This window comes from Pinus tabuliformis, chromosome 2_1 (assembly GCF_031772625.1).
Source record: "Pinus tabuliformis cultivar Carrire ecotype Pingquan chromosome 2_1, CPIR1, whole genome shotgun sequence".
NCBI lineage: Eukaryota > Viridiplantae > Streptophyta > Pinopsida > Pinales > Pinaceae > Pinus > Pinus tabuliformis.
Genome location: NC_142299.1, coordinates 948,265,670 through 948,279,821, shown reverse-complemented (window position 1 = coordinate 948,279,821; position 14,152 = coordinate 948,265,670). Strand labels below are relative to the sequence as shown.

Sequence of the window (14,152 nt, the reverse complement as noted above, 5' to 3'; positions counted from 1 at the left end):
CATAACATAAATGAATGTGGTTTATCTTGTCAGAAAGATTCCTTGCAGTTGTCTTTGCACCTAGTATCGATCCTTGAACAATTTTGATCTCTCAAAGCAAATATTGCTAGGGTACTAACTCACATATTTACTTTTGATTGCATTGTATTTTTATTTTGTTTATGCAGGTTACTTTATACAAGTGGTATTTGATTAGGGTGGTTAAAAACTGTCCTCAGAATGGCATCATTGATGATGAAGAACAAGTAGCTGTTGGAGGGTACACAACACCAGAGTAAGAGATATAGGAAACCTTTCAGCTGGTTGCTGGGTCAGCTGTTTTATGGAGGCTATGTTGGTGTATCTTCACCTTTTTCAATTTTTATCCATATTCATCTATGTGGTTTACATTGTTACAGTTTGCTGGATTGTGAGGAGTTTAGGACAGCACCTATAGAATCCCGTCTAGAGAAATGCAAGCTGAGGACGGTTGATGGGCTTGATGTTCTCCTGATGGGTACAATAGATGAACAATGCACTAATGACAATGGTTTTCCTTTCCAAGTATGGTAGATGATTTCTGTTTCTCTTTTAGTTTGGGGTATTTTATGATGATTACTTACTCTATGTTCTAACTCATAGTTCATCAGGTAATCCATTTATTCCTGCATGGTTTTCCATTTAACTGGAACCATATTATCAGTATATCCAATAGGAAACCAAGTTTCAATATGCATATTCTACCAGCTAGCAATACAGAAGATTGTGCAAGCAAGGAAAAAGTGGAAAAACCTGACTCTGAGTGCCCAGTGGTACAGGTTGATGGCACAGAGACTGGCAAATCAAATTTACTGGAACAAGAACAAAGCTTGTCCAGAACAGATTCTCGAAGGGAATCCTCACTAAGGCGCAGTAAGAGAGTAAGACACGACTCCCAGCCTGCTAAATTGTCTGAAAAATCTATTTGTTGCAAGCTAAGCACAGAAGACAAGCCTGAAAAGCTTTTCACAGTTGTGGAATCACAGGAGAAATCTAATATCTTAAAAGAATCAGAAGCTAACTTGAGTTCAGGTGCACCTAATAAATCTTTAAATTTCAAGTCCTCAGACATGGACAGTCATGTACAGATAGTCCAAGAAGATAAGTTGACAGCTTCTGGAAAAGAATTTGTGGGATCACAGGACAATCCTAATATCTTGAAAGGAACAGAAGCTAACTTGTCCCCAGGTGTTCCCAGTAAATTTGTAGAAAAGGAAGCTCCAAGACTCAAGTCATCAGATGTGGACAGTGATGTACAAGTAGACCATGAAAATATATGGACAGATTCTGGCTGTGAATTAAGGAGGACGAAATCTCCAAATTTCTCAGCATTTCATGTTGGCAGAGGTCCTGTAAAAACTGAGAAAAATGTTTCACCAAAATACAAGAGCAAATATTTCAAAAAACAGATCGAGGGTGGGAGTTCTCATGATGAAGTCAAATTAATAGAGTCTACAGGAACTGTGAAGATAAAAGAAAACAATGCAAACCAGACCATTGACAAGTTACCTTATTCCGAGGGTGACGCTGATAACAGAACTGATAACCAGGAAGTTGAACAATCATCCTGGAACAATGTCCATTTGGAGCAATTAATTGATAATTGTACTCCTGTAGAAGAAGGGTCGCAAAGTCATATTTCGGAATTTGCTGACATTCGTTGCAAAAGGAGGAGACCAAGTAAGTCAGATACTAATAGCAGGAATGTGTATTCTCAAGCATCAGCAGACGTATTATGTGATAAAGGTACAGTGATGGATGGCATAAGTAATAATTCTGATGGTAAAGAATTGAAAGATATGACTGACTGTGAGTTGCGTCAGGAAATTACCCCCAAAAGGAGAAGAGGCAAAGATCCTGTTAAAACTGAGGAGAATGTTCCACAAAGATATAAGAGGACCAAAGAATCCAAAGAAAAGATTGACTGTGTGGGTTCTCTTAATGAAGCCAAATTGGTAGAGTCTACAGGAACTGTGAACATCGGAGACTGCAATGCAAACCTGACCATTGGTAGGTTCCCTGATTCAGAGGGTGATGCTGATCTTAGAGCTGATAAGCAGGAAATTGAGCAATCATCCCAGAACAAGGTGCATTTGGAGCAATTGATTAATAATTCTATTCCAGTAGAACGGACCCGAGAAATTGAAATTCCTATTTCAGAATTTGCTGTCACTGGTTCCAAAAAGAGAAGAGCGAGACCACGTAAATCCAATACAATAAGAAGCAGAAATAGTAGGAATGCATATTCTGAAGCCTCAAGGGGCATATTATGTGATGAAGCCACTGTGATGGATGGTAGAAAAAATAATTCTGATGTTAAAATTATGATTCGCTGCGAGGAGTTGCATCAAGAAATTACTCCTACAAGTCCGCCATTAGATAAAGCTTGCAAAGGGACAGATGAGACAGTGCATGCTGAAGAAAAGAATTTGGCAGAATTTGGTCTTTTACATTTCCAGAAACCCGTTTCATCTTCTTCTGCAGAAAATATACCCTTTTCATCAGGAGATAGTCACATTAATAATGATGTCAATAGAGTTGAGAAAGCTGTGAACAAGACGAAAACAAAGAGAGAAGGCAAAAGTAAAAGTAGGACAGGGGATGCAAATCTCATGTGTAATGTTTCAAATGGGCTTGTGTGTAATGAGATAACAATGAAGGATGGTTTAAAGCTGAAGCTTGATGATATCAGTGAAATTGTGGATGGTGATCTGAACCCAGTAGCTGTTGAAATTGAACATGACATGTCTGCTGAACATGACACTGAACTTGGTGTCGACCTTGTAAAGGAAACTATTGATAAGGATAAAGATAGCCTGCAAACTCAAAAGAATGGTACAGAAAGAACCACAAGCACTCTAATTGGTAAAAGACAGTCTTCACATTCAAAGGTAAGTTCTCGTGTATGCAATGCATATTATGCTTGGTTGCAGTCAGGGTTCATTTCAATGTTCATATGTTACTTTTTTCTAATTATTGGTTGTGATACTTGTGGACATTTTTGTCTATACAATGTTCTGCAGATTCCACCCCCTCTTCCTCCATCCCGAGTACAAACAACACCTGAAGAGGTGTCCAAAGCTTTTGGCTTAAAGACTTCAAGATCTGGTGAAATTTCTGGAACTTTTCTCTGGCATTTTTAAATTACATGTAAATCTTGTAATGCATTCGGAACAAAGTAGGCAATTCCAACAAATATTGTATTTTAAGATTTTGTAGGAGGATATCTGTTAGTATCAGAGTAATGATTGACTACAGACAATACATGTAGAGAGTCTGGACTACTGTTGTTCAAATGATGAACAGATATTCTGATATAAACATCTGGATTTAACACATCCTGAAATTTCATTGACTTTCATTGCAATTTTTTAATTAACTCCACCGTGTTGCCCCCACTTTTACTGGGATTGTAATTATTTGACAACGGTAAACAATTTCTGTAGTCTAAATGTGCTACGAATTGGCCCTTTTCCAGCCACTCAAAGCAATGTGAAGGAAACCAGCATATTTGGCTTGAAATCTGGCCAGAATCATTTTAGGTTTATGGAATTGCAGATATCAGATGTTAAGAGTGCACAATCTCATTGCAGTAGTGGTTTTCAAAGGTGCTGAGTTCATTTCTACATTGGAAATAGCAATTGCCAAAATTTTGATTTTAACAAATATTACCTTACTGGAATCTGGTGATGGCAAATTGGAAATGGTCGAAAATGTAGATTATAGAATGCTTAGCCGTCTTCTAAACAATTAGTATGAACTTTGTTTATGTCCATGGAATCATTTCTAAACTCTGCTAGCATAGCTGTCATTTCTTTGGGTTAATAAATAAAGTTTTGTTGAGGCTTCTTACATTAATAAGTTCTATGCAGGGCGAATACTTGTGCCGCCACTAGCTCACTGGTGCAACCAAACAATTGCTTATGATTGGGTTAGTAACTTTCTGTCTTAAAATGTTAAATAACTGATTTCAATTACCATAACGTTCAATGGATCTGTTTATTCTTTCAATCCTCTGTTTAGTCATTGTACTTGTTTTACTAAACTACACTAGATAATATTTGCTTCCAATTTATTAACCTTGGAGATAATGTTTATATCATATTTTTCAATTGTGTCCACAACTTGTTTTATGTTTTATGTAAGAGTCTTGTGCACAGGCATGATACACAAAAGCTTTGTTCGTTGGTTTACTAGTTGATGATAGTTCTTCATAACCTGATGCTATAAACTTGTTTATAATTCAGTATTTTTGCTTATAACTGTGTGAATAGCCTAATGTCGGAAATGACAGATGTCTTTTATATGGTCTTTGGGGTCTTGGTTTTCTATTTGTGATCTTTGGGCTTGTTTTACAATCCTTGCATCTTCAAAAGTGATTCAGGATCTCTCGAGGTTTATCAAGGTGTGGCATAATCTTCTTGAGACTCAATGCGAAGCTATATATTGCTTTTGAAAGCTTTAATCTTGGGAATTGTCTTGTATTATTCTTCCTGGGCAGTATTTGTCTTTGCAACTTATTGAGAAAATTCTTCTGTGAGGTTATTATGTTATTCTATAATGGAAAAGTAAAAGAAATAACTTCTGGGGCCTATTCTACCTTTCTAAACGTCTCTTCTCAGAGCTAACTTGCTGGAGATGAGTGGTTGTTTGTAAGCTCAGGGCTGGTTGGAAACACATCTTTGACATATCATGTAATTCTTGAGTAGAACTAGAATCGTTTGCTGAGCAACTGATATTATGTAGCGAACTTTCTGAGAATTGTGGTAGAATAGAAAGCAAAGGGCTTGATTTTCAAAGTCACGAAAATAGAACTTGTGTTATAGATCTTCTAAAGTCAGATTTATCTTGATAAATTCCTTGTTGCTTAGTTGTCCTTTAACATGGTTGGATTTTTCACTTTAGTATTCAGTGAAGTTCTTCATGAAGTTAGTTCTCAGATGATAGCAATAGTGATTTAGAACTCTTGACCATAATGGAAATTTCTTGATATACTGCATAACACCTATAGAGGATTGCTTCCCCTTTTTTGTTGTCCCTGTTTGAAACTTTGAATTTATTTAGAAAGCCCCATTTATAGATGGAAAGATTATTCTGTTGTAGGTCTTTAAGGTTTCAGGATTTTGCTTTGGTCGTGAATATGATTGTAAGTGGAAGAGTTGTAGGTTTCATGGTGATTTTGGAAGGTATATTAATGCCTTAAGTTTAATGTCAGTTGTGCTTGACATCGACTTTTAGCTTCATGGTTTTCATTATTCATTGTAGGTGCCCTTGCAGAGTTTATTGTTCTTTTGAAATTTTCCAAGTGTTAGATAATGGGTGTTACCTCAATGGGTTTGGTTATGTCTTGGAAGCGAAGTTGTTTACTTCACCCCGAATGTGGAATCAAACATGATCAGGCTTTTAATTATGTTTTAGGATTTAATCGAGTGTGGGTCTCCATCATGTCAGAGGGACCTCGGGTCAATGCCCTGGAGTTATCCAATGTATTCTTTTCTTTACTCCATACATTGACTCTCTTGATGTCCCAAAGAATTATTTTTCAAAAAATTATTCTCTGTTGGCCCAATCATTGAGTCAATCTTTATTAGACCATCTCAAGTATGTGGCACATGATCATGTTGATACACTAATAGCTTGATGTCTTGACTATTCCAAGGATCAATTAGGTACAACCACATGGAACAATGAAACCATGCCACGTGTACATTGTGCCCATGCATGTTGGTAAAGGAAAAACTATACTTGTAGATGTGGTAGGATGACACATGCTACATTGCAATTTTAGCGACATGCTCTAGCTAGTTGAATTGATGCACAAACCAAAGGAAACACACATGTACCAGCTTCCAATCAATGGATGGAATGTGTATGCACATTTGGAGAAGTCAAATCATCACGTATATGACATCGTGCTATTTTGACTACTACATGGTTTTCTTGAAGACTATTAATGGGCTAATGAATAAGTGTTGGATTGATGGCGAAGTCAATGCTCATCGGTCTATCTAATATGTTGAACCTCTTTTGATACCTTGATAGATCAATGGGCTTATACCTTGATTAATATTACCATGACAAAGAAACATTTATAATCAAAGCTTGCCAAGTGGATGGATTGGATCATGCTAGATGGTAGAGGCATGGAAAGGCAAAAAGCAATCAAAGGATAATTATGAAATCTCTGTGCTGTAGATATACAATCATTCTGGTAGCTTGAGGAAGAAAGGGATACAAGAATTATTTGAGTAACATAACTAGTATCAGTTTAATTGGAGCATTATGCTTAAGAAAAGTGGTACCTCAGTGGGATAATTTGATTGATGGTGTTAATGGGAAACACGTGAAAAGCTTTCAACTTATTAGTAATGTTCCCATTTTCAGTTTCCTCTATAGTACAACCAAGATGGATTTCCAAGGTATGTGATGGCTGGGCCATAGGAGCAGGATTACAAAATTGGAGGTCTCAGAGGTGTTTTGAGGGGTTTTATGGGATCCAACAATGTTCGCTTGATGTATTCTATCATCCACAGAACTTTCTTTTGGTTTTGCTGCATTTCGATAATTCTCATAAAACGAGGTTATTATTGAGCCTAAATTAATTATGCTTAAGGTGGCATTTTGGGAGGAATATATGAGAGAACACCTTCGTGTAATAGCTTGTTGGAACCAGAACAAGAAGATCTACAAGATGAAATGATGAGAAGTGAATTCCAACGACAAAAGAAAGTATGGGGGGCAATTTACCATTTTCCTGGATTAAAAGTGACCTTTATTAATCACTTAATTAAATAAAGGAAGGGGAAAAGGATTAATTGAAGGAAAAAATCCAAACGTGACTTAAGTAAAATAAAATAAAATTAAAAAGTCACTTAGATGAAGTCAAGGGGGAGCTTCTAGAATAATATTAAAATAATCAAAATGAAATACTTCTAGAAGATTGGAGATCTATCTATCGAGTCTCTGAAAGGAGGATGAGATCATTTGGGACATCTTGGATTTGTGTATTTTCTTTGTGAGAGATTTTGAGAACCTGGTTCTCAACTTCAGGATAGGAACCCTTGGGTGGTTCGGTGAGAGTGGACAAAAACTCACCTCATCCCTTTGTGAATTCATTCAAAATTCATAGGTGCAGTTATCAATTTTCAGTTCAGTTTTGGAGGTCTGGTTTCAACATTGTAGCAAATTATTTTGGAGGCCAAATTATTTACCTTAGCTATTTCAATTTGTATCTGCGTGTGAACCCTATCCATTTAATATAATAAAGTTGAACTTATTTCCATTATCGCATTTTTGAGTTGCCATAGTTTGTTTGTTCCATTTTATTGGCCATTTTCTATTAGATGGATGAAATTTTTATATGAAGAATTTTGGTTGAGTGAAGTTTCGAAAACTTGTCAAATATTCCGTTTGGAATAGTTTAGTGTTATAAGAGTTGGGTTTCTTGCCAGCTTGAGGGTTTTCTCTTGTGACTTGTCAAGCCAAATTTATCATTTGTAGGGTTGATCTTGTGGTCAAGAATAGTGTCGGATTCCAGAGATTATTGTTAGAAAGTTGACCTAAGACATTGAAGCTGAGATCGAGTTCGTGTGCAAGATGACAAAGTTCTTGTCACTGGGTCGAATCCCTTGGTGACTAGATCTATGCTAAAGCGTTGTTACGGAAGAAGATATCAATTGATTTGTTGAAGGATGGATTTACTATTGGGAAAGGCCTAAATGTTGAGTATTTGATGATGAAATATAAGGCTCACTGCACTCTTTGACGCAGATTGTCTAAGTGCAACAAGAAATTGTTATGGCAGGCTTGCTTAACAGAGATCGATTGCAAAATTTTTGTTTTTCTTTGTTACAGGTGTTATGTTCGATCTAAGTAAAAAGAGTTGATCCAATGACACAACAAACTCTTTCCTTGCATGAGTACGTGGTCTGAATTATGCAAATATCTGGATGTTTTGCATGCAATTTGGAGTTTCCATGAGAGCGTTGAAATCTCAGTGTGATGGTCAATCTGATCATTTTGGAGAGTAGGTGATTTCGTAGGGGTTGTGAATCTTTTGGAAGGCGCACTATTACATTGTTGCAATTGACTGCGAGCAAGTTTTACGAAGGAGCTCTGTGCACTCTGGTCTACGTGTGAGTCGAGTTTTCTGATTGTTACGTGGAAGTACGAGGGCTGAAGATCACCAACCTGAAGATCGAGTAACAGTCGGTTAGCAAGCAATCATGGCAAATCTGTTCTAGTAAACCTGAGATCGTTGCTGCCAGATAGACTCACAACGTCAATTGTTAGTGTAGGTTGTATGACTATAGAACACGCACGCGAAAGGGATTAAGCTGTAATTATTTGCATGGCCAGTATCGCAGTACAAAGTTCTTGATACAAAATGATCACAAGTTATTTGCACGAATTGCAGAGCTAATTAGCATAATCATCTGTTGCGAGAAATTCGGATGAGAGGCACAAGGCTGTCTAGAATGTCGTCGTGGGATACTATAGTGGCTGTGGGTGAATAAAGGCGCGGGTGAGTGAATTTGGACCATTTCCAATGAGTTCATGCCTTGTCCATCCAGATGCCCGGATCACCAGATGCATCCCAAGAATGAGATGGGAAAACCTACCCCCTAGAGTATCCTAATGCAAATAACACTTGGGGAAAGCAGAAGTATCCGACCCAAATCAGTGTTGCATGAACTGCCCCCCCTCCACATATTGCAACGCGAAACTGCGTCATGTGAAAAACTGTGAGTGTACGACATGTGGAATTGCGGTTTCAAAAATCGAAACTGTGGTTTTGTCAAAAAACCACGCTTCTTAGACTTTTAGAACCATGATGGTTCCATTCGTGGTTCCATGACAGTTCTCGTGCAGTTTCGTGGGTCACTTTTGTTGTTGTTGTTGGAATTTTGGAAACCATGCTTCCTAGACACTCCCAAGGTACTCCCTTAATGCTCCCTAGATGCTTCCTCGATTCCCCCTAATGGTAATGTTAAATTCTTTAAGTAAAAGGATGAAAATGAAAGATAAAAGAGAATAACACTTTCATTTTCATCCTTCTACTTAAATTTTTAATATTAGCTTGAAATGACTCAGGATGTTTGAGAGTGGTTCCAACCTCCTCGGACTTCATATGGAGAAAATAGAATTTCATAGCCCATTCAAAATTCAACAGACTTGCAGTTTTCAGAATTTCAGGATCAATGGGATTGTGACATTTCATTAGATTATATCATGTATGAGGGCATATGATTGGCATTTAATCAAGAGCACCAAGCCCTATATGTACCCTAGTGTTGTTGGTATTGATTGTTGAATTCCTTTGTCATGGCCTTAGCAAAAATGTACCCTTCACTCAAGTCAAAATCATTGATCAGGCATGTTAAGGTTTTTGTACGATATTTTAAGGCTTGAATTAGGTAGTTTGATAAAAATTGGCAATGTTGATTAATATCCCTAGAGAATCGAGGGAGAGTGAAAGGCTAGACAAGAGGAGAAGAATCTAGATTCTAGATGGTTGATGCTCGAATAATTAATCATTAATGTATTATGGATGCCATTTCTATCTTGATTTCAATACAATATGCATGCTTTGATATATTCTACAACTAATTTGGCATTCATGATGTTTTTTTGAATATATATGCTTCCAGGATGATTTGCTTCCAAGTATTTTTGGGAAATTATGCCTTTAATAGAACAATGAACATACTATATGAATTCACCACAAATGGCTCTCAAGTATGATATAGGGCTCCTTTGCCCACATAAGAAGATTCCAATTCCAATGGCTCACAAGAAGATTTACAGATTATGGCTCACAATGCTCATAGTGCTGTGGCTCTGTTATGAAACCAGCTCACAAAAAGATAGAAAAGAGAGATCCACGCCTTAGAATTCAGCCTCTTCGAGGGGGCAACCTCCTTTACATTACATAAATGAACAATTCTTGGATGATACAAATGAAAATACCTCCTTTCTATATATAGGAGTCTAAGTGGTCCCAATACAATCAAAGCCTACATAACAATAATATTGTAGGGCACAACAATAACAATAGTGGGCTTCTATGTGGCACAATAGTAACAATATGGGCACTACATGGGTACATCAATATAAATAAGGGGTATAACTACAATAGTAATGGGGTAATCACTAGTATTATAGGGACCCAACATGCCCCTCTCCTTCAAAAAAGTGTTGTCCTCAACGCTTGAGTAGTTCAGGATACTTCTGCATAAAATTCTCGTCCTCCCATGTGGAATCTTCAGCGGATAAGTTCTTCCACTTGATAAGGTACTCTGAAATTGATCGATTTCGTAGCTGTCGAGTTCTTGTTTCTATAACTGCTTCCGGTTCCAATATAATTTTTCCTTCTTCGTCAAGTTCTGGCAATATTGTTTGAACTGGGAGCTTGTCGCCTATAACCTTCTTTAAGCATGAAACATGGAAAACTGGGTGCAATCGAGAAGCTGCAGGAAGCTCCAATTTGTATGCCATAGTACCAATCTTTTGCAACACCTTGTACGGACCATAATACTTTGGTGATAATTTATTATCCTTCTTAGCTTGCTTGAGGGACATTTGCTTATATGGTTGTAGCCGTAGGAATACCCAATCACCTACATCAAAACTTCTTTCACTGCGATGTTGATCTGCCTGTTGTTTCATTCTATTCTGTGCCAACACAAGGTTATCCTTTAAGAGTTGGAGGACTTGTTGTTGATGTTCGATGTGATGTTCCACTGCCTGAACCTTAGAATTTTCTCTTAAATATGATGTGATGGATGGTGGTTGATACCCATAAAGTGCCATAAATGGGGTCATTTTTGTTGCTGTATGAAAGGAAGTGTTATACCACCATTCAGCCAGAGGCAACCATTTGACCCATTGTGTCTGTTTATCAGATACAAAGCAACGAAGATATCCTTCCAAACATTTGTTTACTATCTCAGTTTGCCCATCAGATTGAGGATGATAAGATGAGCTATGAGCTAACTGAGTACCAAGACAAGAAAATAATTCTGTCCAAAAATTTCCAGTGAAAATGGGATCTCTGTCACTTACAATAATCTTTGGGTTTCCATGTAGCTTTTGAATTGTTTCCATAAATGCAGTAGAAACTGTACTGGCTTTAAATGGATGTGATAATGCACAAAAGTGTGCATACTTGGTAAGTCTGTCAACTACCACCATGATGACACTCTTTCCCTCAGACTTGGGTAAACCTGTGATAAAATCCATTGAAACCTCCTCCCAACGTTGGCTTGGAATGGATAAAGGTTGTAATAGACCCGGTGTCTTAATTGTTTCAACTTTATTTTGCTGGCAAACCAAACATTCTGCCACAAACTTTTGAATATCTGATTTAAGGCCATCCCAAAAAAATTCCTTCTTAACCCTGTGGTAAGTTTTTAAAAATCCTGAGTGCCCTCCTAAGGGAGAAGTGTGCAATTCCATAAGAATCTTTTGTTTTAGCTGGGAATTCTTACAGAGGTATAAGCGATCTTTGTACCATAACGAATCATTTTTCCAGCTAAATGTATCAGACGTACTGGAATCTTGTTGTAGCTTTCGAATAAGTGCCCACACTTCTTCGTCATTCTTCCATTCATCCGTTGCTTCAGTTATCCAATCAGGTTGGATAATAGAAATGGCACAAAACAATGTTTCCACATCCTCATCCTTCTTTGAGAGTGCATCTGCCACCACATTTTGCTTCCCTTTTTTGTAGATGATTTCAAAGTCATAACCCAACATCTTTGTGACCCACTTTTGTTGCTCTTCAGAGGATAATCTTTGTTCTAAAAAGTATTTAAGGCTATCATGATCTGTTTTTACCTTGAAGTGTCTTCCCATTAGGTAGGGTCGCCATTTCTTAAGTGCATGGAGTATTGCCAACATTTCCTTCTCATAAATAGCTTTTCTTAAAAACTTTCCCTTGATTGGACGACTTTCAAAAGCAATGGGTCTTTCATCTTGCATTAGAACAACACCAATTCCATTTCCTGAAGCATCACATTCCACAATAAAGGTTTTTGTGAAGTCCGGTGTAGCTAAGACCGGTGCTTGGCACATTGCCTCTTTAAGATGTTCAAAGGCCTTTGTTGCTTCCGGAGTCCATGAAAATGCATCTTTCTTCAATAATGTTGTTAGAGGTGCTGCTATTCTCCCATAATTCTTAACAAACTTGCGATAATACCCTGTCAACCCAAGAAATCCTCGCAAATGCTTTATGGATGTGGGGATTTTCCATTCCTTAATGGCTTTAATTTTGCTAGGGTCTACCTTAACTCCTTCATGAGATACAATATGACCCAAATATTCCACCTCCTGGACTCCAAAGAAACATTTGGATCTTTTGGCATATAATTGTTTCTCCTCCAATAGTTGTAGCACCCTGTCAACATGTTCAACATGATCCTTCCAAGACTTGCTGTAGATTAGTATATCATCAAAAAATACTAACACAAATTTTCTAAGGAATGGTTTGAAAATTGAATTCATCAAACCTTGAAATGTTGAAGGTGCATTGGTAAGGCCAAAAGGCATGACCAAAAATTCATAATGACCCTCATGAGTTCTAAATGCCGTTTTCGGAATGTCTTCAATCTTCATTCTGATTTGATGATATCCTGAACGAAGATCCAACTTGGTGAAGTAAATTGATCCATGCAATTCATCCAGTAATTCATCAATGACAGGAATGGGGAACTTATCTTTAATAGTGAGCTTGTTGAGCTCCCTATAATCTGGACACATGCGCCATGATCCATCCTTCTTGTGCACCAATACTACTGGAGCAGAGAAAGAACTTTGACTCGGTTGAATTATACCAGCCTCTAGCATTTCTGCAACCATACGTTCAATTTCACTTTTTTGGACATAGGGATATCTGTACGGCCTGATGTTTGGAGGAACACTTCCTGGAATCAGATGAATAGCATGATCATGATCACGCATAGGTGGGAGACCTTTGGGAGTCTCAAATACCTTGGAATGATTGTCCAGGACTTTTTGGAGATCTGGAGAAATAGATGATTCTAATGTGGAAACATCTAGCGAACATAATTGTGCAATTACACCCCTTTGCTCCTTTTTTAGAAGCTTTGTCATACCATTAGAGCTGATTATCTTTCCTGGTTTCCCTGCAATACCCCTTAATTCAACTTCCTTTCCTTCCACAGAAAATTTCATGAAAAGTTCTTGAAAATTAAAAGCTATTGTACCCAAGGATTGTAGCCATTGGACTCCTAGTACAACATCAGCACCTCCCATTGGAATGGAAAGCATTGGGCTAGTCAATACATATTCTCCCATGGATAGCTTGATATTATGGCACTTTCCAGAGCAATTTATTGTTCCTCCATTTGCAATCATCACTTGACACTCTGGTGCTGGATATAGGAAGCAATTCAATTCTTTTGCTACCCTACAATGAATAAAATTGTGGGTGCTTCCTGAATCAATCAACACTATTACCTTTTTCTTCTTGATTTGTCCTTCTATCTTGATGGTTTGAGGAGTGGTAATTCCCGCCAATGCATTACAAGATATGGTCGGATTTATTTGTTCTTCATCTAGGCTTTGTTCCTGGAATATATCCTCTTCTTTTGACCTTTCTTGCTCCTTTTCTTCTTCCTCTTCACAATCTATGTAGAATAATTTCTTCTCAGCACACTTATGACCTTTTGTGTATTTGCTATCACAATTGTAACAAAGCCCTTTTGCTCTTTTTTCTTCCAATTGTTGTGGTGTCAACCTTGTAGGTTGTGGAAGACTATGGGCAACAACACTTCCATCTTTATAGTTGTGAATGGTATGCTTCCTAGTTGCCATAATTTTGCTTTCCATTTTTCTTGCTAACCTGAATGCCTTCTCTAATGAATCAGGTTCCCAAAGGCGCACATCATGTTGGATATTATCCTTTAAAGACCCTATGAACACATCAATCCTATGCTCCTCTGGAATATCTTTTATCCTTATGTTCAATTTTTGGAACTCCTCAATGTGCTCCATTATTGAACCCTTTTGTTTGAGATTCATCAATTGGCTAAAAAAAGTGTTGCTTTTTGTATCCTCATAATGTGCTATCAATTCTTCCGTAAAAATTGCCCAAGTGATAAATTGTTTACGA

At 37.5% G+C, this 14,152-nt stretch overlaps 1 protein-coding gene across 2 annotated transcripts in view; it reads left to right on the top strand.

The window, feature by feature from the left end:
• The window catches only part of LOC149203780 (uncharacterized), a 70,310-nt gene that overhangs the window by 47,291 nt on the left and 8,867 nt on the right, over nt 1-14,152 (top strand). Inside the window, exons 2-7 of one of the 2 annotated variants that reach the window (XR_016253969.1) lie at nt 168-274; nt 399-543; nt 630-2,909; nt 3,042-3,126; nt 3,497-3,626; nt 3,891-3,949. Coding sequence is in view for 1 of the 2 variants with exons in the window: in XM_089403551.1 (XP_089259677.1) it covers nt 168-274; nt 399-543; nt 630-2,909; nt 3,042-3,126; nt 3,891-3,949 (2,676 nt within the window). In the remaining variant the exon portion in view is untranslated. The remainder of the gene's footprint in view (nt 1-167; nt 275-398; nt 544-629; nt 2,910-3,041; nt 3,127-3,496; nt 3,627-3,890; nt 3,950-14,152) is intronic. The other variant, XM_089403551.1, reaches the window with a different exon arrangement.